The sequence below is a fragment of the Podarcis liolepis genome, assembly GCF_965112155.1.
Source record: "Podarcis liolepis genome assembly, chromosome: 7".
In the NCBI taxonomy this organism is placed as follows: domain Eukaryota; kingdom Metazoa; phylum Chordata; class Lepidosauria; order Squamata; family Lacertidae; genus Podarcis; species Podarcis liolepis.
The window spans coordinates 27,758,079-27,782,128 of record NC_139561.1 but is presented as its reverse complement, the minus strand read 5'-3'; the positions used below and the strand labels follow the sequence as shown (position 1 = coordinate 27,782,128).

Sequence of the window (24,050 nt, the reverse complement as noted above, 5' to 3'; positions counted from 1 at the left end):
GCGAGCGCAAGTCACCCTCTGGTGTCCTTATATGAATTGAGACGTCAGAGGGGCCGGAGCCCCCTGACGCGTCGAAGGGAGGATCTCCCTTCCCGGAAGAAGCGGCGCAGCAGGTGCCATGGAGGAGGATCATAGGCAGTCGCTGCGGCGGGCTCGGCTGCGCCTAGTGAAGGAGTTGCAAGTGGAACCCCTCTGGGATCTGCTGCTGCACCAAGAGATCTTCACCCCGGATATGATCGAGGAGATCCAGGTGTGTCTTTTGCTCCCTTCCCCCGCACAAGCGGCCCCTTTGTTCTCAAGGGATCTCTTCCAGCCTTCCCCAAGTTTCACTTCCTAAGAGGCTGATCCTACCTCAAGTGCTTGGGAGTATTTGAGACTGTGATCCTGTATGTGTATTTACAGGAGAGTAAGCCTCGTTGAACTCTGCCTTCTGTCTATTTTGGCTCTTGGACTGCTTTCATTTATCTGGTGGTGAGCGCCATCCATTGTTATAGTATTTATTTCTGAGTAAACGCAGATAGGATTGTGCTGCTGAGAGAAGTTTCAGGGGTGCCTTAAATATTTTAGGCTGCTTTTCTGGGGGCAGCGCCTGTCCAAAATGGCATTCAGTAAAAAATGCAGAAGTTACAAATAGTCCAGAATTTAAAATTTTGAAAACATAACTCTGTTTTCAGCAGAACTGAGAGAACATTACTGAGACTATCAGCCAGAAAATGGACATCATTTTGAAAGTGTGCCTTAAGCCTGGGATGAGGAAGTTGTGGCTCTCCAGGTGTTGTTGGACTCTGACTCCAGGGATAATGGGATATGTAGTCCGGCAAGATGGGTTGGGGGTTGGGTGAAGGTGCTGCTGCATCACACTGTTGATTCATGTCAAGTTTGTGGTCTACTAAGATCTCTCAATCCATTTCATGTGTCAGGCCAGGTGTCCCCCATCTTATATTTGTACATTTGATTATTCCTTCCTAATTGTAAAACCATACACTTGTCCCTATTGCAATTTGTTGTGTTAGATTTGGCTCAATTCTCTAATCTGCTAAGGTCATACTGAATCCTGATTCTACCTTCTGCAGGACTATCTACCCCTCCCAGTTAGGTGTCATTTTCAAATTTGATGAGCCGTCCCTCAATTCCTTCATCCAAATCTTTATATATAAGTTATTGAACAACACCGGCCCCAACAAAGGCCTGACTTGCTGACTGCTTGCTGTCTGCAAGGCTGCTCTAGATTTCAATATTGGTGCCTAGCCCTTTGTTCTCCATTTTCTTCTCCAGTATGCATGCACTGTTTGTGAAGTTTTTTTGTTTACAAATGCCAGGAGGAGTAACTTTTGTTTGTCTTCAGAAAGCAGGTACACGCCGAGACCAGGCCAGGCAGCTGGTCATTGACCTGCAGACTCGTGGGAAGCGAGCGTTCCCTGCTTTCATCTGGTGTCTCCAAGAAACTGGACAGAATGACCTGGCCGCTTTGCTGCATGCAGGAGGTGACCAGCCACAGTTGCACCCAGCTGATCTAAAGCCAGTTGAAATCCGTCCACGTTCTGAACCAAGGGATCCACGTATGATTTCTTCTCTGATCTTGTTTCAGTTGGGGATTTTATAACCTCATTTTAGCATGCCTCCATGGTCCTGAAACTGTATCTATAGAAATCAGGGTGAAAAACAAACAGAGGCCATTTGTTGTTAATATTGCAACCCAATGTTGCGGTGTAGAGCATTCCTGTTCAAGCTAACAACCAGCCATACCTTTTCCCAAGACACTCCATGCCATATACCCTCCTTTTCTTATACTCTTCACACACTTAAAACAGTCAATGCAGATATAGCATGGGGACAGGGAACCAGGAGAGGCAGGGTAAATGGAATGGATTTTTTTGGGAAAGGACATGGCTGGCACCTTGCTTGCATGTTTATGTTGTTATATTTCAGTATTATTCTTTTTTTAAACTTCTACAAACAGTGAGATTATTTTGAGCATGCTTGATACATCCCTCTTATTTGGCTAGGATGGAAAGCTGTTAGAGGAAGGCTATTGTAGAACATAAAAGGGACACGGGTGGCACTGTGGGTTAAACCACAGAGCCTAGGACTTGCCGATCAGAAGGTCGGTGATTCGAATGCCCGTGACGGGGTGGGCTCCCATTGCTCAGTCCCTGCTCCTGCCAACCTAACAGTTTGAAAGCACGTCAAAGTGCAAGTAGGTACCACTCCAGTGGGAAGGTAAACGGCGTTTCCATGCGCTGCTCTGGTTCGCCAGAAGTGGCTTAGTCATGCTGGCCACATGACCCGGAAGCTGTACGCCGGCTCCCTTGGCCAATAAAGCAAGATGAGCGCCACAATCCCAGAGTCGGCCACGACTGGACCTAATGGTCAGGGGGTCTATTGTAGAACATAAATCAGTATGCTTTATGAAGAACAGGCTTCCTATGCAAGAGGGGTTGCAGTTTAAAACAGATGCAAGGACATGTCAGAAGGAGAAGGAGGATGGGACTAGAGAGGAGGAGAAAATCCTATTATTTCCATTAAGCAGATTTTTGCTCAGTTACACTATGGTACTGGGACCCGGGGGTTGTTCTAAAGCAGGGGTGGCTCACCTGTGACTCCAGCTCCCATCAGCTCCAGCTCCCATGGCCAACGGTCATGGAAGATGAGAGTTGTAGTTGATCAACGTTTGCAGGGCACCAGGTTTCCCACCCCCTGCCGTAGATAATTCTTGCTGCTATGCAGCATCTGTGCAGTGTTTACGAGTGAAGAATTTGGCTTCTTGTATTGCATTGCTCATAGGAAACTTTATACCAGTTTCATCATTAATGGTCAGGTTTAATTGTGCTGTGGTTGGCCTATAATTGTTGCAGTCTGAATGCATCCCAAATGCATCGAACCCATAATGACAGAGCAGTTACTTGGAGTACATGCATGCACATCGCAAATCTTGGCACCACGTGAAACCTGTGCAGAAACACAGCAGACTCTATCCTTGCAGGTATTACGACTTCTGGAAATTTGCCTTTTCCTGTTCAAGAACTAAATGAGAGACGCCAGAAACCATCCCGTGACATCACGGCCACTCGGGGTAAGGAGAAATCAGATTTCTTACATTAGATTTTGATTTCTTACAAAGATTTCCCAGTTGATGGTGTGTAACTCACCCAGTGGGTCTGCGGCACCATTCACATAAAAACTACCATGGAGATATCAGAATTTTCAAAAGTAGGGTGTTCATGGCTTGGCTTTTGAAAAACGGGGGGGTCCACTGCTTTATATAAAATATATTTCTAAATATTTATATTTTGATCTTTGTCTCATTCTCTAGGCTCTGTAGAAGAAAATACCAGAAGGAACGCTGAAACGGTTAGCTTATTACCATTTCTGCAACCAGCATATTTAGGGTTTGCTTGCGGTTGGGTGGGGATGGGTAGCCCCCTTAATTTTTGTGCACCTTAATTTTTTTCTGTGGCAGCTCATAGGCATCCCACATACAGTGCTTAGGCTAGTGTGGTACGTTGGCCAGAATCACCAGTGACCATGTTTAGGGAAGTTTTTTATGACTGTTTTAATGTATTTTTAACCTTCTGTTGTTAAGCCGCCCAGAGTGGCTGGGGAAACCCAGCCATTTAGGCGGGTTAGATATAAATGATGATGATGAACGGGGTGAAAATTATTATTCTTTATTGGTATCCCATTTGTCTGTTAGAACACACTTATAAAAACCTTTGCAAACATATGAACAAGGTTGCCTTTGTCCCATGATGGCACAGTACTGCCTAACATACCTCAAGAAGAGGCCTTTCCTAAAACCAAAAAATTGTAGAGTTGGAAGGGACACCCCCCCCCCGGCTCATCTAATTCAACCCCTTGCAATGCACTGCTCCTTGAAACTCTTTCTAATGGGGATGCTCGGGATTAATAATAATAATAATAATAATAATAATAATTATTATTATTATTATTATTATTATTATTATTATTATTATTATTTTATTATATCCCGCCCATCTAGCTGGGCTTCCCCAGCCACTCCGGGCATATTAAAAACACAATAAAACATCAAACATTAAAAACTTCACTAAACAGGGCTGCCTTCAGATGTCTTCTAAAAGTCAGATAATTGTTTATTTCCTTGACATCTGGTGGGAGGGTGTTCCACAGGGCGCGGGTGCCACTACCAAGAAGGCCCTCTGCCTTCTGGGGCCTCCCACTCACAGAGCCTGAGCTGTTGACCTCTCCTTCTGAGACATACCCTTGGGCCTTGCTCCTGTGGGTTGTTTAATATATGGAAACTTGGTCTCCTCCCACCTCCGGCTAAACCAGCAGTGGGCAACCTCAGGCGCAGGGCCCAAATACATGTCTCCTGGCCTTTCTCACTGGCCCTTGCAGCGCTCTCCCTAGGCTCAGGGGTGGGGAGCCTTTTTGGCTCCATGGGCCAGATTGTTACCAGGATCAGCTTCGCAGACCACATTTGATGGGCAGGCCCATCGATTGACAGCCCATTTGTGTTCACCTTTCTCTCCTGGATGCTTTTGATGGCAAACAAGCTGGTTCTAGCTCCCACCTCCAATGTTGCTTGACAGGTTTACGTCCTGAGAACGGACCCCTATGGCTACTGCCTTATCATCAACAATGTGAACTTCAGCAGCGCCTCTGGCCTATCCTCCCGGGCTGGGTCCGATGTGGACTGTGAGAAGCTGGAGAAACGCTTCAGATCCTTACGCTTTGAGGTCTTGACCCGACGGGATCTTAAAGCTCAGGTGAGAATTTCAGAACCAACGTAGAAAACAACACAGCCTTGAGTAGTACTGTATGGGCTGCTGTTTCTCACATTCAGGTCTCTTATTATTATTATTATTATTATTATTAGTTATTATTGTTGTTATTATTATTGTTACAGTTGTACCTTGGATCCTAAATGCCTTGCGAGTCAAACGTTTTGGCTCCCAAACGCCGCAAACCCGGAAGTGACTTTTCTGGCTTGCAAACATTCTTTAGAACCTGAAAGTCCAACGGGGTTCCGCAGCTTCCGATTGGCTGCAGGAGCTTCCTTCAGCCAATCGGAAGCCAGGCTTTGGTTTACGAACATTTTGGAAGTCTTAACAGACTTCCGGAACGGAATCTGTTCGACTTCCGAGGTACCACTGTATTTATTATTATTATTATTATTATTATTATTATTATTATTATTATTATTTATTTATTTAACTGACCTTCACCAGCATGTCTCAGGGCTGGTTACAATGATTTCATGATTCAGATTTTTTAAAAAAATATTGGCCCCTGGAAAGACAAGATTCTGGACTAGGTAGGATCCCTTTGGCCTGATCTAGTATGTCTCTTCTTCTGCTTTATTTCCCTAGCAATCATTAGTCTTGACAATCACAAGCCCCCAAGGAATGTTTCCTTGCAGTGGGAATTCCAGCCCCACAGCCAAACAGGGAACCCAAATAAGGAACAGGAGCTGGAAAGGGGATGATGGCACTTCCCCCCTCATCCATCATCTCCAGCCTACAGTGTGGGAACCTGAATGATTAAGGAGTGTGTCCCTTCCCATAGGCTTCAACTTGATGCTTTCTTTCATCAGTTTTGACACCAGGGTGGGGTTTCTAGAGGGGGCAGAGCTGAGGTTACCAGCTGTGTTGATGTGGGTGTCTTTAACGTGAGACCTTTGGAAATATCTGCAGGAGATTGTCGCGGAGCTGCAGAGCTTGGCCACGCGAGACCACAGCTCTCTCGATTGTTGCCTGGTCGTCCTCCTTTCCCACGGCTGTCAGGTAGGAGAGGCTGGTGCTCCATTCACATCCTAGGATTGTAAGACCCTTGGGGCAGAGAGCTGTCTCTCTGGATAATGGTCTCTTCAAAATTATTTTTAAAAGAAATCTTAAATCGCCTGGCTTCTGGTTGATCCATTTTTATATAACTGTTATTGTTGTTGTTGTTGATACAGGAAGAAAATAAAAAAGAGAAAACACAGATACAGAATTACACACAGGAATAACAATAAACACAAAATTTTCCTAACAAACAATAAAACATAAGTTGGTCTTCACTATAGACCTGACCTCCCATCTATTCTGTATTTCAATTTCATATTACTTATTGCCAGTACACACTTTTATCATAATTTAACTTTTTCTTCATATATCTGAACTCTTATGTCTAATTTGCAACTATTACTGAAGTTCCTCGAATGCTGCCACAGAGTTTAAACAACTATATTTATATTTCAAATATTCTTTGAAAAACCTCCCATTTTGAGACAAATTCCTGTTTTGATTTATTCTTTATTTTTTCTGATAGACCATCTAATTCGGCATATTCTGTCAGCTTTTGGATCCATTCATGTATAGAGGGAATTTCAATACTCTTCCATTTTGCCGTGATGAGAGCTCTTGCTGCTGCCGTGGCATATAAAGAGATACCCTTCATTTTTTGTGGAATATCCAAATCTGTAACACCCAGGAGATAGGACTCTGGTTTTTTAAATAAAGAGATCTTTAGCATTTTTTGCAATTCTGAATGAATACCCTCCCAGAATACCTGTATTTTCTTACATAACCACCACATTTTTATATACAGTTGTACCTCGGGTTAAGTACTTAATTCTACTCAGAATAGACCTGTTGAAAATTATAGACCCAAGTGTGGGAATGTAAGAAAGTGAAGAGCTTCTGGGAATTGATATATAAAGAATTGAAAAAAATGTTGAAATATACATTTTCTAAAAAACCAGAGGCTTTCCTTTTAGGAATCATAGGAAACAAAATAAACAGAAAGGACTGTAAACTTTTCCAGTATGCAGTAACAGCGGCAAGAATATTATTGGCCCAGAGATGGAAACAGGAACAAGTACCTACTTTGGCGGAGTGGAGAATGAAGCTGATGGACTATGCAGAATTTGATAAAATGACAGGGAAGATCAGATACCAACGAGATCAAAAGTTTATCGAGGACTGGGGAAAACTAGTCGAGTACTGGGGAGGTTTAAGTGATAATGAAATAATGTTTGTGGCATTTAAAGAAGCTCTGTAAAAACTTAAGAAATATTGTAAGAAAGAAAAACAGGTGTGGATGGGTTTGTTAAAAGGCAATAGGAAATGTAGGAAATGTGTAACTAAAAAGTTTAATTCGGATGATTGTCAGAATGGCTGATCGAAGTCCAAAAAACGAGAAAATTTGTAAAGTGGAAATGTTTATCTATTTTTCTTTTGGTGAAAATTAATAAAAATATTCTTTTTTAAAAAAAGAAAATTATAGACCCAAGTGAGCCACGTCCATCAATTTCAATAGGTCTACTCTGAGTAGGAGAAACATTGGTGGCAACACAATGTTTCTGCACTAGCTGTAGCCTCTGGACCATCTTCAAGAGCATCCCCATGTCGGGTGCATGGCAGTAGCCATTGTGGAATGTCTAGGAATTGCTAGCCCTTTGAATATATGGCATCTTTTAAGGCCACCTGCAAGGAAAGAGACTTCAGAGAAGGCTTGGTACCTGGAAGTTGGCATGAATTTATTTGGATACCGTTGCCAGCGTTCTCTCCTTGCAGGCAAGCCACATTCAGTTTCCCGGTGGAATCTATGGCACAGATGGGCGGTCCATCGCTGTGGAAAAGATTGTCAGCTACTTCAATGGGACCCATTGCCCTAGCCTGAGGGGGAAACCAAAGCTCTTCTTCATTCAAGCTTGTGGAGGAGGTGAGTGTGTTGATAGGCCTCTGGGAACTCAGAGTCCAAGACCTGGAGGGAGTTGGCCGTTGATCTAAGACGGCGGTTCTCAACCTGTGGGTCCCCAGATGTTGTTGGACTACAACTCCCATCATCCCTGAGCTCTGGCCTTGCTAGCTAGGGGTGATGGGAGTTGTAGTTCAACAACATCTGGGGACCCACAGGTTGAGAAAGGCTGTTCTAAGAGGACCAGAACCAGGTGTGGAGGCCAAAGGAAACAAAGGGCTAGTTTCCAGAGCAGAAAACAATCACTGGAAGGGGCTAGTGTGTCACTGAAACTAGGTAGCGTTCAAGATTGAAGGCGTTTGCAGAATGAGGAGGGAGTTAATAACTTAAGAGGAGTCCGTTGGAGTAGGCCAATGGCCTATCTAGTCTAGCATCCTGTTCTCACAGAGGCCAGTGGAAAAAACTAAACCAGGATCCAAGCACCAGAGCCTTCTCCCCTCCTGTGGTTTCCAGCAACTGCTGTTTAGAAGTTTTTTCTGACTCCAGCTGTGGAGACAGGGCAATAGCCATCATGTCTAGTAGTCACTGATGGCCCTCCTTTCCATGAATTTGTCTAACCCTCTCCCCCTGCCCCCCATTTTTTTTAATGGAACTTTTTCATCATGCCGTACAATAAAAAACAAACTAATCTAAATGAAAACCCAAAAAAGAAAGAGGGCAGGTAGGAAAAACAAAGTCCTCTCTCTAAGGTAGATCTTAACCCTTGTCTCCATAGAAAAGGGTGGACCCTCTGAGCTCTCACCTGGGAGCTTCTATATCTTCTCCCAGCCTCCCACCCTGGGAGGTCTTCCCTTCCCTTCCCTGCCTCTCACACAGGGTCCTTTGAGAGCCAGTGTGGTGTAGTGGTTAAGAGCGGTGGACTCGTAATCTGGTGAACCGGGGTCGATTCCCTGCTCCTCCACATGCAGCTGCTGGGTGACCTTGGGGCAGTCACACTTCTTTGAAGTCTCTCAGCCCCACTCACCTCGCACAGTGTTTGTTGTGGGGGAGGAAGGGAAAGGAGAATGTTAGCCGCTTTGAGACTCCTTAGGGTAGTGATAAATGGGATATCAAATCCAAACTCTTCGTCTTCCTTTGTCAAGTATGCACCACCTTCAGGTGTGTAAAATCCCCACAGTGACCCAGAGTAGAGGACACCAGAAATAATAGAAGAATGGGGGGGGAGAAATAAAAAGGGCTTCTGATTCTCCACCCGTCAATTACAGATAAAACTATTATTCAAAGTATTCTCTCTAGGGTGACGTCCAGCTATTCCTGCTTCTGCTAAGTGATATTTCCCCAATCTACAGACCCAAATGTCTCAAATTCATTCATTTCCCCTTCCACACAAAAAGTCCAAGTGTCAGCAGTCCTCTTCCTGCACTCCGACATAGCAACTTTACCTCCAATAACATCAGCAACCGTTTGTCCTCGTTGGAAAACAACGAATCCTTTCGTAACGACGGCAGAAATCAGATTACAATCTAACCAGAATTTAAAGAAAGAATGGGTGTGCGTAGATTAATATATGGTAAAACGATGTTCCAAAAGTGATTTATTGATAATGTTTAGCCTGAAACCCACAAAGTTAAGAGGGAAAATGTACAAGATTTCCTGGTCAATAGCACTAATATACTGATTAAACACAATTTAAAAGATACTGTAATAAAGCTTATAACGCCAAACATGGGTGGAGGGAAGTCACAGGGGAAAAAGAGGGTGAAAATAAATAATAATATTTGGATATATGTATGTTGAATGTCATGTTAAATTGCTAAAGGATGGTTTGTTTGTTTTCGAACACATCATTGTAGTATTGTTGCATTGTAAGAACTATAATAAAAAAGAAAGGGGGGGGAATCCTTTTGTCTTTGTTAACAGTGTCTACCCTGTAGTCATATATTAAAACAACACTCCATATTTATTTGCTTATTGTAGAATAGTTAATTCACATCCGGTTCTGTATCTTCCAGTCCTATTTCCTCATGGCCATTGTTTTCCATACTAAAGTTTTAAAAAAATATTTAAACACACTATTGTGTGGTTCGTGTATTGTAGATGTTTTTTGAGAGGTCTGTGCGCTTGGGTTTTCTAGAGAAGAAGGACCGAGGGTTTGAAGTGGATTCTGACCCTTCTGTGGTCGAGTCGGATGCCTCTCCCATCCAGGTGCCTGCAGGAGGCTCTGATCAGACGGATGCTGTTGCAAGCTTGCCCACCCCTAGTGACATCCTGGTGTCTTACTCTACTTTTCCAGGTGAGCAGCAGCAGCAGCAGCAGCAGTGAAGGGAGGTAAAAAGCTGCAGGTGCTTGCAAAGTTTCCTTCTTTCAGATTTTGCTTTTGGGTGGTGGTGACAAGGATTCTGCCTTGCATCACAGATGCTCCCTGACAGATAGATTCAGAGTTGATCGACACATGTTAGGCTGAAGCTGCCCCCCCCCCAAGAAAACAGGTGCTTCCCCATAACTTTTGGACGGTATGGGCCACACAGAAGACGCCCTCTCTCCATCTGATGCCCCTTTGCATGCTATGAGGGGTGAAAGGGGTGTTGGTCTGTGATACTTCCCAAATAGCAAAAAATTAACATGTTGAGGCGGGTAGCACTGTGGGTTAAACCACAGAGCCTAGGGCTTGCCGATCAGAAGGTTGGCGGTTTGAATCCCCGCGACGGGGTGAGCTCCCGTTGCCCGGTCCCTGCTCCTGCCAACCTAGCAGTTCAAAAGCACGTCAAAGTGCAAGTAGATAAATCGGTACCGCTCCGGCGGGAAGGTAAACGGTGTTTCTGTGCGCTGCTCTGGTTTGCCAGAAGCGGCTTAGTCATGCTGGCGACATGACCCGGAAGCTGTACGCTGGCTTCCTTGGCCAATAAAGCGAGATGAGGGCCGCAACCCCAGAGTCATCCACAACTGGACCTAATGGTCAGGGCTCCCTTTACCTTTAAAGTTGAGGCCCAAGGCCAAACAGCTCTGCTGTTCCTCACCCCCACAGATCGGCCCTGCTTTCAAGCAGGTATTCTCAATAAGGACTCGACACTTGATTTTTAAAAAACAAAATATTGCTGAGATTCATAGGAAGCTGGCTTTCTGCACCCAGTTCCGCTTTCTGCAAGTTTTCTCTCTGCTTCTGTGAGATTGCGGGATCTGCACAACTTCTCACAGGTTTCCCCCCTTGCAGGTTTTGTGTCCTGGAGGAATAAGTGCACAGGCTCCTGGTATGTCGAAACCCTGGACCACATGTTGGAACAGTATGCCCATTCTGAAGACCTGCTCAACATGCTTCTGAGGGTAAGCTCTGCATGTTTGAGCTGGGAGGCCTTGCTTAGGATCATAGAGTTGGAATGAACTCGACAATCTCCCTTAGCCTCCTTCTCAGTACAGGATCTGCAGTGCAGGATGCAACCTCAGCATTCCTCACAGTTGGCTCAAGTACAATGTCAGAGCAGGATCCTTGGGATTCATAACTGGATAACTTAATCACTATGGAAATGAGGCTTCTCACTATCTATGTATTGGGTTTGAAGCTTGTTTACTAATTATGTTGAAAAAAAGTAAGAATTTGGTTGTGTGGGGGCTCAGAAGTCTTCTAAACTGTGGAATTCTACGTGTGCTGTGAAGCAAAAAAAATCCCACAAATATTGTGGCTTAACGTCAGAATTAATTTAAAGTATAGAATAATAATAATAAAATAATAATAAAATGTTATTTATATCCTGCCCTCCCCAGCCGAAGCCGGGCTCTGAGCGGCTAACAACAGTAAAATAATACAACATTCTAAAATCAGTTCATTATAAAATCAGTTCAAATCAAATTAATGGCAACCATTGGCTAGAGTTCTGTGAGGATTGCCAAAGGAGGAGGTCAGGCTGTGCCCTGGCCAAAGGCCAGGCGGAACAGCTCTGTCTTGCAGGCCCTTGAAAGATGTCAAATCCCGCAGGGCCCTAGTCTCTTGTGACAGAGCGTTCCACCAGATTGGAGCCACAGCCGAAAAAGCCAAGCCTTTTGAGGAAAGCCTTTTGAAGAAGCTGGGTATGTTTAGCCTGGAAAAGAGGAGACTGAGAGGAGGTATAATAGCCAACTTCAAATATCTCTTGGGCTGTCACACGGAAGATGGAGCAAGCTTGTTTTCTCTTGCTCTGGAGGGTAGGACTTGAGGCAATGGCTCTGAGTTACAAGAAAGGAGATTGCAGCTAAACATCAGGAAGAGCTGTTCCGACTGTGGAACAGACTACCTTGGGAGGTTGTGGAATCTCCTCCCTTGGAGGTTTTTAAGCAGAGGTTGGATGCTTTAGCTGAGATTCCTGCCTTGCAGAGGGTTGGACTAGATGAACCTTGGGGTCTCTTCCTACTCTACAATTCTATGATTCTAAATAAATTCAGACACAGTCGGACCAAAGCTGAGCTGTTGTCCTTCCACCAAATTTCCAGTCTCTTACTCCACCGAGCCATCTTTCTGTTGCCTGATGCTTGAAACATCCCTTTTATTGATGCGATGCTTGTGTGTAAGAACAGGTGGAGCAAATGGTTTCTCCCTTCTCTCGCCCAGGTAGCAAATGCCGTTTCTGCAAAAGGGGAATATAAGCAGATGCCTGGCTGTTTTAACTTCCTCCGGAAGCGATTCTTCTTCACAGCCAAATGAAGACGCCTCGGCGAAACTTTGCCTTTAACAAACCCAGGGGAAGGGACCAGCTCTCTCGCAGAAGATGTCAAGAAGGCAGATGCTGGTGAAGCAGCTGTCTTATGGCTGGGAAGGGGAGCCTGTGTCTCTCCAGATGTTGTCGGACTACAGTTCCCATCATGCCCAGCCAGCATGGCCAATAGTCTGGAATGATTGGAATTGCAGTCCCAACAATATTTAGAGAGCTGCGGTATCTCCAGATCTTACGGATTTGTTTCGTCTTGAAGCCATCAGGAGAGCAAATTTCATCACTCTACAAAGATTCTTCTCTTCTCTTTCTGGTTTCTGAATCACCCATCGATCTCCGGAGAAAATGTATTGAGGGCATTCCAAATTGCTTCTTCCAATTGCCCGTCTTCCTTTGCAAAAGTGCTTAAGGGGAAGCTGTTAAGCCAGCTCATGTTAGAGGTGTAAACAGGGCCGCAGATGAATAATAGAGGGTTGTCTCCAAAGTTAGCCCTACTCAGAGTGGATCCATGGAAATGACTCGCTTAGATCCATTGTTTTCAGTGGGTCTACTCTGAGTAGGACTTGGTCAGCTACAACCCAATAATTTAAAAAGCACTTTGTTGGGGGAAGAGGATGTGTACGTTGTATGTGCGCAATTAAATCTCTATTTCTCTGCAGTCTGTCTTGTTCCTTATTTAGACTCTGTTCCTCTATGGGTGTCTCTGAATCTGCTCAGTGGCAGGAGCAAGGACAGAACATGATCTGAAGAGCATCCCACATCCTGATAATTTTGACAATTCCATGCCCTTGTGGTGTCTGTTCAAGCCCGTTTCAGTTTATTTTTGGCAGGTCTGCCGAAACTTTTAAGAGTTTGCTTTACATGAAACTTGAGCCATCTTTAGGGTGCTTGTCTGCCAAATTTACCAAATATGCCCACTCAACTGCTTAGTTCTGTGGAACTAGTACTGAGACAGGTGCTACATAATACTCATTCTGCATTTGTAAGAAATCGATCTTTTAGTGTGGCTGCGCCCACAACTTTGAAACTCCCTGCCTATTGACATTGGGCTGGTGTGTTCACTGTACTCTTTTCGACGCATGCTAAAAAACTTTTATTTAGGCAAGTCTACCCAGATATGTGAGGGACGTGGATGGCGCTGTGGGTTAAACCACAGAGCCTAGGACTTGCCAAACAAAAGGTCGGCGGTTCGAATCCCCGTGACGGGGTGAGCTCCCGTTTCTCAGTCCCTGCTCCTGCCAACCTAGCAGTTCGAAAGCACGTCAAAGTGCAAGTAGATAAACAGGTACCACTCTGGCGGGAAGGTAAACAGCGTTTCCGTGTGCTGCTCTGGTTCGCTAGAAGCAGCTTAGTCATGCTGGCCACATGACCCGGAAGCTGTACACCGGCTCCCTCGGCCAATAAAGTGAGATGACCACCACAACCCCAGAGTCGGCCACAACTGGACCTAATGGTCAGCGGTCCCTTTACCTTTACCTTTACCCAGATATGTAGAATGTGGACAGGTGTTTTAATCTGTTTTTAATTTATTTTTTAAAAAATGTTTTCAATTTTCAACTGTTTTTACTGATGGTTTTATGGCATTATTCTTTTGTATATCGCATTGAGGGTTGCTTTTTTATTTTATTTTTACAATCAGAATGTATATAAATTTTATGAAATGAAAAATAAAAAACATGATGTTTCTGACTTACAGCTGCTTGGAGAGTTCTTGCATTTTGGCAAATGCATTCCTTCCTGACAAGTTACCTTGGTTGTCTCTGTTGAGACAATGTGGTCATTGCCTTTGCATGTATTGGAGAAATTTCTGCTGGTGCATGGGTGAAGCGGATGCATGCAGTGTGAAAGCAACCATTGGTTCCGCCAAAGGTTTTAGTTTTGTATTTGCTATTTTTGTGTTTTTGCCTGTTTTTAATTTTCTCATCTATTAAATCACCTTGGGATGGTGGTTGAGAAGGCCAATAATAAATCAGTGTTAATAAGAACTGAATAAAGCACCGTAAATCACCCTGCCAGGAGATGCCACCAAGTACCTGAGCAGCACATGTTGAATTTTGTAACCCCTCATCAGAACAACTGGAACCATGTTGCATTGGGCAAAGTGGCGGAGAATTAAAGAGGAGATCATAGATACACACACACAAAAAAAGGTGCTCCCAGCATCTGGGACAGGACACTCTTGCTTGGATTATTGCAATGTTTGCTTTTGTTTTATTGTGCAACTGGTGTTATTCTTAAGATAGCGTTCCTGGCCGATTCTCTCTGGGTTTCAGCGCTCCTTGCCTTAATACTGCGCCATCACCTACAGACAATGCAAAAGAAAGAGGAAGTGTGAGCATTCGTCTCAAAAAGCAAGAAGCATTGGCTTATTTGCCTTTGTATATATTCATTTTTTTAAAGGTTTCATCTGTATTTTGATCGTTTTATGATGTTTGCTGATTTCATTTTGGATGCATATTTTATATTCTCTTACATAAGCCGCTTAGAGTGTTGTATAAAACTTGTAAATTGCTTTTTGTGTGTGTGTGTGTGGCATGTCCCCCTCCCCCCTCCCTTCATCCCATTTGTCTCACATGAACTGGTTTCGCAGATGGCAGTGGTGGGATGGGGGCTTGAGATGCATATAATGGCTATGAGTGGGGACCTGGATTGGCTGACAAAGACCCTCCCTTTTGAAACCAAAATCCCTGCAGCCATCTTTCACCCAAATCCATCCTTGCTTTGTGTTCTAAAAGCAGGATGGGCAGATTAGAAGCATTAGAGATGCCTGCTAGGTTGCCCAGAGACCTTGGTTACCTGAGGCAAAGGTGATCTCCTCCCTCCTCTGCAGAAACCACACACTTCCAATTCCATGTACAAAACCTGACCAGACTGGCAGCTGAATCTGAGGGCTGTTTCCAGTCTGAATGGGGAGGGCTTGCTTTGGGGAGGGCTCAAAGGGGCACAATATTTTGTAAATGATTTCGGGTGGAATGAATTTGAATTGCATGCCTATGGCAGCACTCTGCAGAAATCAAACGCAGAAAGGGGTATGTGTTCCTAATGCACCAAATCCACATTGGAAACAGAGCTGGGGAATTGGACGCTTCAGAAATCCAGAGGAAAATGTGGGTGTAGCCTCAGTCGAAAGGCAGATCTTCCCCTGCCGCCTTTCATCCCAAATGTGTTCTGTCTCTACTGAAGCCCACTCTTGGCGCAGCATCCATATTAAGTGGCAAGGATGGCGGACCGGCCTCAAGGTGTGCTGCTCACCTGCGCGATCCAGTCGTTGAAGGCGGAGACCCTCGTGAAGACAGACGGCTTGCGGTAGTAGTTGCAGCCAAGAGAGGAACCGAAACTGACCACTCCGTGCACCTCCCATTTCCCACTAGAGTTTTGGCAGTTGAGTGGGCCACCGGAGTCCCCCTGTAAACAAGCCAAGCAGAATTTTATGGAGCTTTTGGGGAAGGAGATGCTCTGGGTCACCACGAATGCTCTGCGTTGAGGAATGGGGAATGGGAAAGTACAGGGGCATAATTGGGGGAAGGGCTGGGGCTTAGTCCTTAGAGCACCTGCTTTGAATGCAGAAGGTTCAACACCTGGCTGCTCCAGAAGGGCTGGGAAAGACCTCTCTGCATTGCCTGCTTAGCTTATACATAAATCCATGTATAAGCTAAGCAGGCTATAGCTTAGGGCTCCACTCTCTTGGGGACCCCAAAAAAATTTAAAGGAAAAAACAACTGGATGTACATTTCCAAAATATAAGATAAAAAACAAATAAAATAAAACCTACAATTATTATTTCATGTGATAGCAAGTTTCTAGAGACTAGATTATGAGCCTTTGTAAATTGTGTTTCTAAAGGAACTTTTGTTATTGCCAAATGCCAATGTGTTTGCATTATCAAGTTTGTTATGAATAAAAAATCATTTTAAGTTAGAGCTTAATAATTATTTCACTATTAATATACTTCTTAATTGTATTTCAGTTCAACAATTACTTTGATAAAAAACATGTTTTGTTATGTGCTAGTGGCTTTAGATTCCTATTAGGTCCATAAATTACCATATAGCATATATTCAAGACAAAAAACAGCGACAATTTGTTGTTGACAAAGGACAGCTAGACCTATAAAGGGGCCCCATTACCTTCAGTAGCTTAGGGCCTCATCAAATCTAAATCCAGCCCTGCCCCTCTGGCTTGGGGAGCTGCTGCCAGGCAGTGCAGGCTATCTTGAGCTGGTAGGATCGTTCATATTATTGTTTCAGGGAATGTGACTCAAATGCAAACCCAGCTGAATTTTGCCTCCATCTCTTGTGAAAGCCAGAATGAGTCACGCATTGCAAATCTGGTTCTTTGGTACATCTCCTTCCAATTGCAAGGTGTGTTGTTTCTGGCCACTGGATTGGGCTGCCCCTACCCTGACACCTGCATGCACGAACACACTCACGTTGCAGCTGGAGATGACGCCATCACCGCCTGCACAGACCATGTTGGTTTTCACCGAGCTGCCCCACCAGCTGGCCTGGGAGCAGGTGGCGTGATTCACCACAAGCAAGCGCCCCTGCTGCAGGATATCTGGCAACGGACCATTTGCTAGAAGAGACCAAAGCAAGAGGGTTATGAGATGGAGCAATGTCAAGCAAGGAAGTAATAGGCATCCTAAAAAGAAAAAGGTAAAGGGCCCCTGACAGTTAAGTCATAGACGACTCTGGGGTTGTGGAGCTCATCTCACTTTACAGGCTGAGGGAGCCAGCGTTTGTCTGCAGACAGTTTTCCCAGGTCATGTGGCCAGCATGACTAAGCCGCTTCTGGAGCAACGGAGCACCGAAACCAGAGCAGCACACGGAAACGCTGTTTACCTTTCCGCCAGAGCAGTACCTATTTATCTACTTGCACTGGCATGCTTTTGAACTGCTAGGTTGGCAGGAGCTGGAACCGAGCAACAGTAGCTCACCCCGTCGTGGGGATTCGAACCGCTGACCTGATCGGCAAGCCCAAGAGGCTCAGTGGTTTAGACCACAGCACCACCCACGTCCCACAATAGGCATCCTAGTGCTTTGGTTTTTTAAAAAATTAAAAAATGCCCTCCCATTCTTTGAAAGTGCTCTTCCCCTGTGAAAGAGACTTCCAGTTTTCTGCCTCATTCTCGGGGAACTTTAGAAAGCTGGTACATGCAGTGTTTATTTATTTTATTTTTATTTAGAAGATTTATAAACTACTTGGTAGTCCACCTGTCTTCATCCCCCTAGCACTAAAGGAAGAGGCTTAAATTGTAATCTAGAGATGCCCAAAGGGCAAGATAGGGGAGAATTTTAGCACCTCAGAAGAAGTCTTCTCACTTTTGGTTCTGACTGGAGCCAATCAGAGTGAAAGGAATCGACTCATAGAATTGTAGAGCCCAGCTCCCTGCAATGCAGGAATATGCAGCTGTCCCTTACGGGGATCAAACCTGAAACCTTGGCATTATCAGCACCACACTCTAACCAACTGAGCTATCCAGGTGGTGAGTCAGCCACTGAAGATTGCCTCTTAGGGTTAGCCTGGAGAAATCACATGCAAGAAACACCAAGGAGAAGTGTGCCCAGAAAATAGTAGATCTAGCTGAAATGTAACACATGGAGACCTTTGTTTATCATTGCAATGCACCCATGGTTATTATTATTCTATATTTATAAAGATTACTGTGTAATCTTAGACGGGGGCATGGCTGTGACTCTCATGAAAGGACCCTGCACTTCTGAGTGTATCACTGCACTGCTGCGCATTATGCTCCTCAAAAGGGCAATGAGTTGCAAACTGCTTGCAATTAAGTATAATAATATTTTTTTAATTTAAAAAATCCATCACAACACTTACTTATCAGCCTTCCCCATCCAGTTACGTAGCAAGGATAGTTGGCAGCTAAGATACTGTTGGCTTTGGGGAGGCAAGCCGTCTGGATGCTGTTGCTCAAGGTGACATGCTGAGAAAGTTTGATGAGTGCAATATCGTTCCTGGTTTTGAGGGAGAAAGAGGAAAAATGGGCATGAAGAGCAGGCCGCATCCATCCATTTATTTAAAGCATTATTATACCTCTTTAGACAGTCATGGCTTCCCCCCTCAGCATTCTGGGAGCTGTAATTTGCTAAAGGTGCTGGGTGTCATTATTCCCTTCACAGAGCTACAGTTCCCAGAGTTTACTGGGAAGAGGGATTGATTGTTAAACCACTCTAGAAATTGTAGCTCTGTGAGGAGAACAAGGGTTTACTAACTAAAGTTCCCAGGATTCTTTGGGTGGGGAGCCATGACTGGTAAAGTCTTATAATGGTTTTAAATGTAAGGTGAGAATGTGGCTTATGGTGTGCATGGAAACTAGAAAACCGTGCCGAGGGGATTCCGGATAAATTGCCCAGGATTTTTTCCACATTTCCAAGGGTTTGGGCAAATGAATGCAAAGACTCTGGATTAACTGACAAGCCTCCAGGCCAATAGGTGGGGGACTTTTGGACCAGAGGCTAAATGTGACCTGCCACAACTTTTGCTGGTAAGGCTGTTCCCCCCTTGAACCACACCCACTCACCCCACACCTGATATTGTATGTGATGTCAGACATGGGACAGGTAAAGATATGGGATGATCCTACAGTTAGAAAGCAGGATTAAACCATGTATCAGCTGACGAGTAGGGGATTCCATTTTTCTTGGTTAGAAAATGTAATTCAGCCGCAGTTTGTTAATGCTGCTGCTGGCTTTCACATGGAAAACGCAAGATTTACTCAGAAAAAAATAAATGCATGACTTTGATGGCATGCCAAATACTAGTACTGATTTGAAAAATAATAATATAGAAAATTAACTTTATCTCTGCTCCACCACGATCACCACCACCACTGTTGGCCACAATAATTTCTTCTATTCTTGCTTCATGAAAAGCTACTATATTACCCATTGGTAAGTCTACTTGCGTCCCACTTGGGGTGAACAATGATTTTTGATGGGGAAACAGCAACTGATCCTCTCTCATTGGCTGAGAGACTGTGCTTTCCAAGGAAGACGCGATAAGTCCGACCAGAACTGAAGAAATGGAGAAAAAGAGTGAGGGATGAGAGTGTTTCTTTGCATAATGAAGAAAAAAAGTCAAATGAGTCAGGCTGTATCCAACTACATTCTACTTAGAGTAGACGCATTGAAATTAATGGACCTGAATGAGTCATCTGCCTTGATTTCAGTGGGTCTTTCTCTGAGTACGACTAACACTTGGGGGTCCGGCTTGCTGCTTCTCACCGGCATCCGGCTGGCGACTGTGAAAGCAGGATGCTGGACTAGATGGGCCACAAGCTCTTATTAAATTACAGTGGTACCTCGGGTTACACACACTTCAGGTTACATACGCTTCAGGTTACAGACTCTGCTAACCCAGAAATAATACCTCGGGTTAAGAACTTTGCTTCAGGATGAGAACAGAAATCGTGCTCCAGCGGTGCGGCAGCAGCAGGAGGTCCCATTAGCTAAAGTGGTGCTTCAGGTTAAGAACAGTTTCAGGTTAAGAACGGACCTCCAGAATGAATTAAGTACTTAACCCGAGGTACCACTGTATTATGGATACAACCCAGTATTTTTTGCATATCAAACACTTTCAGGGGCTACATTCATTTTGCCAATTGCAAGAAGAGCCTCGTTGCATCAGGCAAAGACCCAACTAGTCCAATATCTTCTTCTCTCAGTGACCAATATGTGATGGTCTAAGCAAGGGGGAGGTCAGTACTCTCAGTATTCCAGGCAGGCTGGAAGACAAGGATCAATAAAGAATCCCTGACAGATGGACATCGAACCTCTGCTTAAAAACCCCCAATGAAGGAAAGTCACCACACTGGAAGATAGCCCGTTCCACTGTTGAACAGCTCTTAATCATCAGAGAGTTCATCTTAAAGTTTAGTCCATTGTCATTTGAATCCATTGGTTCGGGCCCCACCCTCTGGAACAGCAGCATATACAAACTTGCTACGTTTTCCATGTGACAGCTCTTCAGATATCTGAAGATGGCTGCCATATTCCCTCTCAGTCTCCTCTTATCCACGCTAAACATACCCAACTCCCTCAACTGTTCTTCATAAGGCTTGGTTTCCAGGTCTTTGAACATCTTGGTCGCCCTCATCTGCACACGTCCCTTCTTGTCAATATCCTTCTCCAACTGCGGTGCTCATAACTGGACACAGACTGCCAGGAGTGGCCAAATTTCCCAGAGTGCCAAGAATCCCAGAGTCTTAAATGGAAGCAGCTGTTTCATTGGGGTGCTGACGTACCTGATACAGTGAGCGGCTGTCATGACCCAGTTGGTGGCGATGAGGGACCCGCCACATGTATGATGCCAATTCCCACCGGACAAATATTGAAGTGAAGCCTGAGAATGACAGAGAAGTCTCAGGATGAGCTTGAAAGATGCCCAACCCTGGACCACCCTTCACGCTACCCAAATCAGAGCCGAAACAAGTTTGCTCCTGAAAACCCTTTTCCAGATGTTCTGAGTGTGCATTTTGTAATAAATGACATTTGACTCTGATTTTTTTTCTCTCCTTTCATTACTAGGACTTTGGCAGGTTGACTTTGATACCTGGTACATTTTCATAGCTGACAAACCGGAGATGGGGCAACTTCCTGGATCTGTTTCCTCTCTCATTACAGGGTCGACTTCTCAAATTTGTGGTGGAATCCTGTTTCTCTGGCATGCATGGGAGCTCCCACCCCACAACCAACCCCTCTCTGGAGGCACCACAAAATACACAGATAATCCTGTTTTTCTGAGTCTTGGAAATTGAGCACACAGCAGAACATGGCAGCTGGGATGGATGGGAGGCGTCAACCCCCACCCCACCCCCAATCCTCGGGAAAAGAGTCCATGATGGAAAGCCAAAGGAAGGAATCTTTTTCAGTGCTGAGAGACAGACGATTAGTTGGACAACAAGACTGCAAGGCTGTATCTTACCTGCCAGGGCCAGCTGTTCTGCCGGGCATTCTCCCCTCCAACGACTCTACTTACATTGGGCTTGTAGGCCGGGACCCCACAACTGAAGGCTGCAAAAAGGACACAGTGCAGACACTCTTGGAAGGTTCAGCGCAACAGATGGATGAAGCTCAAGGGAGCAAAATGCTCAGGCATGCCTATATTGTTGCAAGAACCCTCTTTGACTCTACGCAATACCACCCCTTTCAGGGGTTGGTGGTGGCTGAGCTACTGGAAATCAGAGTGTGTGTGAAAGAAATGAGTTTTTGCTGAGTCTGTACAGGCTGTGTACATACACTAGACCTTCAGAGCACATTCTCCCCCTCAAAGAATTCTGGGCACGGCAGTTCACTCCTCAAGGAATCACTGTTCCCAGCAACTCTTACAAATGACAGTACCCAGAACTCTTTGCAGGTGTGTGTGTGTGTGCTCTGAATGTGCTTCAAAGCTGTTTTGTGTATGCAGCCTGGGTAAGTTGGAAATGCAGACCCCTCCCCATCCCACCATATCTGCACACAGAGTCCACAAAATGGCTTTCAGTGCCTGATACATATAAGAAAAGCATCCGGAGAGGTTTTCCACATTTCCTGGTAGAATCGATTGTGCATCTTGTTTTGGGGCTTGCATGAGCTTTATTATTATTATTATTATTATTATTATTATTATTATTATTATTTATATGCAGTTCATCTGACTGGGTTGCCCCAGGCACTCTGGGAAGCTCCCAACAAAAAGCAGAAACAGAACAATACAACCTCACGGACTAAAAACTACCCTGAACAGGGCTTCCTTCAGATGTCTTTAAAAAAACCACATCACTGTTTATCTGCTTGACAAGTGCACCGCAGTTTCAAACAGCATATAAGCCGCCTGTAAAAAAAATAAAAATCCTACTCTGCTGCTGTTAACAATGGTGCTCATTCTTCATTGCTAGACCATAATTTCTCCTGGCTGGATTTTGAGTTGCAACCTTTCTGCGCTGCGTTTTGAGAGCACCTCCCCACCCTGCCAAGGACGGTCTAGTCTGACCTGCTCTCCAGGCTTCCCATTCAAACACACCACTTGCTTTGCAGATTCTGACCAGAGGTCCATCTGTCCAGTGATGTGTCTCCAGGCCCCTAAGGAGCCTGAATAAATGAGACAAACCCCATGGTTTGTTCCTGGTATTAGACTCTCTGAGAGAGAATGCCTCTGCATGTGGAAATTCTGCTATTATTATTGCTGTCCTGGCCAGTAAACACTTGGCTGAGCTCTCCTTCATTCATAATCTAGATACTCCTTTTCTAAAGGAGTCTAGGACTGCCACATCCATGCCCTGTGGCTATGAACCAGGCAATTCCATCCTCTTATTTAGCCTGACTTCGACCCATACCCCCGTAGGCCAACGCCAGAGCAGCGAAGAGGACTCCAATCATGGCTGAGGACATCTCTGTTGAGAAGAGTCTTGCTCTCCATCCAATGGTCTTATATTCTGGGCGGGTTTATCAATGGCAGGTCCAGCTGATAACACTATCAGTGGCATGGAAAGGTCTGCACTGGTTCTGTGCCACTGGGAGATGTGGCAGTCAGAAAGTTTCCATTGCCTTGCTCCCAAAAGGCCGTGACAAAATACCCCCACAGCTGCTTGTTCTCTCACCCAAGTCACAGCTTTGGTGTGTACTGAAGATTGGGTGTGTGTCTGTTGTGCATCCAGGAGCCTGGGCAAGAGCAGGCTGGCAACAGAGGGGCTACGGTTGAGAATCTATGTCCTGCACCTCCCAAGAAAGCCTGCATTTCGTAGGTTGCACTAAAAATGGGGGAGGAGGACCCATGGCAACATGCTATCCCCCTTCCCCATGGTGACGCTCCCATCCCTTTCCTGTCCTTCCCCGGGTGCTGGCACCCCACGCTACACCACTTGTAGAGGGTCAGGGGAAACGTAACACATGACGGGACTTTCCTATCTACAAGAAAATGGAGGTGTGCCGCGACCTTGCCGAGCTCAGCAACGAAACAGAAACTATCAAGGAACTCTTGTCACCTTTTGGGAACCCTGCAGGTGGAGTGATGTGAGGGTGTTTTGTAAGGAGGGCTGCAACCTTGAAACGTGGCCTAAATATAGCACTCAGGGTCAAGGGCAGGGAATGGGGCAGCAATCGACGTCAGTTCACCTCTAAAAACAAGCCTGTTTAACCTGCACTTTTTGGAACAAGGAGCAAACTGAAATGCAGCCATCCGGCGGCCCCACAGGTGGGAGGCCACCCCATATCTTCCCTGAGCATTGGCTATGCTGGCTGGGGAGTAAGACTCCAACAGTGTCTAGACAGACACTTATAGACATGTCTAGACAGATCCTTCATCCCTGCATTAGAGAACAGACACCCCCCCCACCCCTTACACATGTTCTATTCATGTACAATCATGTACAGTGGTACCTCGGGTTACAGACACTTCAGGTTACAGACTCCACTAACCCAGAAATAGTAAAAAAATTCCTTCCAGTAGCACCTTAAAGACCAACTAAGTTAGTTCTTGGTATGAGCTTTCGTGTGCATGCACACTTCTTCAGATACCTGAAGTTCATCTGACTGGTGCTACTGGTAGGAATTTTTTTATTTTGACTATGGCAGACCAACACGGCTACCTATCTGTAACCAGAAATAGTACCTCGGGTTAAGAACTTTGCTTCAGGATGAGAACAGAAATTGTGCAGTAGTGGCGGCGCGGCGGCAGTGGGAGAACCCATTAGCTAAAGTGGTACCTCAGGTT

At 45.0% G+C, this 24,050-nt stretch overlaps 2 protein-coding genes across 6 annotated transcripts; one reads left to right on the top strand and one right to left on the bottom strand.

The window, feature by feature from the left end:
* The first annotated feature begins 75 nt into the window (after window positions 1-75).
* CASP9 (caspase 9) lies at window positions 76-14,034 on the top strand. Of its 5 annotated transcripts, XR_014528412.1 has the most exons (11): window positions 82-250; window positions 1,346-1,559; window positions 2,984-3,073; window positions 3,314-3,351; window positions 4,572-4,748; window positions 5,676-5,765; window positions 7,539-7,686; window positions 9,797-9,955; window positions 10,874-10,983; window positions 12,242-13,469; window positions 13,646-14,034. XR_014528412.1 is itself a non-coding variant. In XM_083513144.1 (10 exons), exons 1-10 carry the CDS (start codon window positions 119-121, stop codon window positions 12,332-12,334), a joined length of 1,251 nt encoding a protein of 416 aa, XP_083369270.1. In that variant the 5' UTR covers window positions 76-118; the 3' UTR covers window positions 12,335-14,034. The 5 variants fall into 5 exon arrangements, 2 of the variants coding, with proteins under 2 accessions (XP_083369270.1, XP_083369271.1); XM_083513144.1 differs by having other exon boundaries at window positions 76-250; window positions 12,242-14,034; XR_014528410.1 differs by having other exon boundaries at window positions 79-250; window positions 10,874-11,362; window positions 11,680-14,034.
* A 667-nt stretch (window positions 14,035-14,701) lies between these two features.
* LOC310711089 (chymotrypsin-like elastase family member 2A) lies at window positions 14,702-22,729 on the bottom strand (the record flags this gene model as incomplete). Its single annotated transcript, XM_083512562.1, has 7 exons — window positions 14,702-15,746; window positions 16,771-16,916; window positions 18,180-18,316; window positions 19,247-19,375; window positions 20,605-20,702; window positions 21,285-21,373; window positions 22,675-22,729. The coding sequence occupies 7 exons, from the start codon at window positions 22,727-22,729 to the stop codon at window positions 15,576-15,578; spliced, it is 825 nt and encodes a 274-aa protein (XP_083368688.1). The 3' UTR covers window positions 14,702-15,575.
* Between the last annotated feature and the right edge of the window lie 1,321 nt (window positions 22,730-24,050).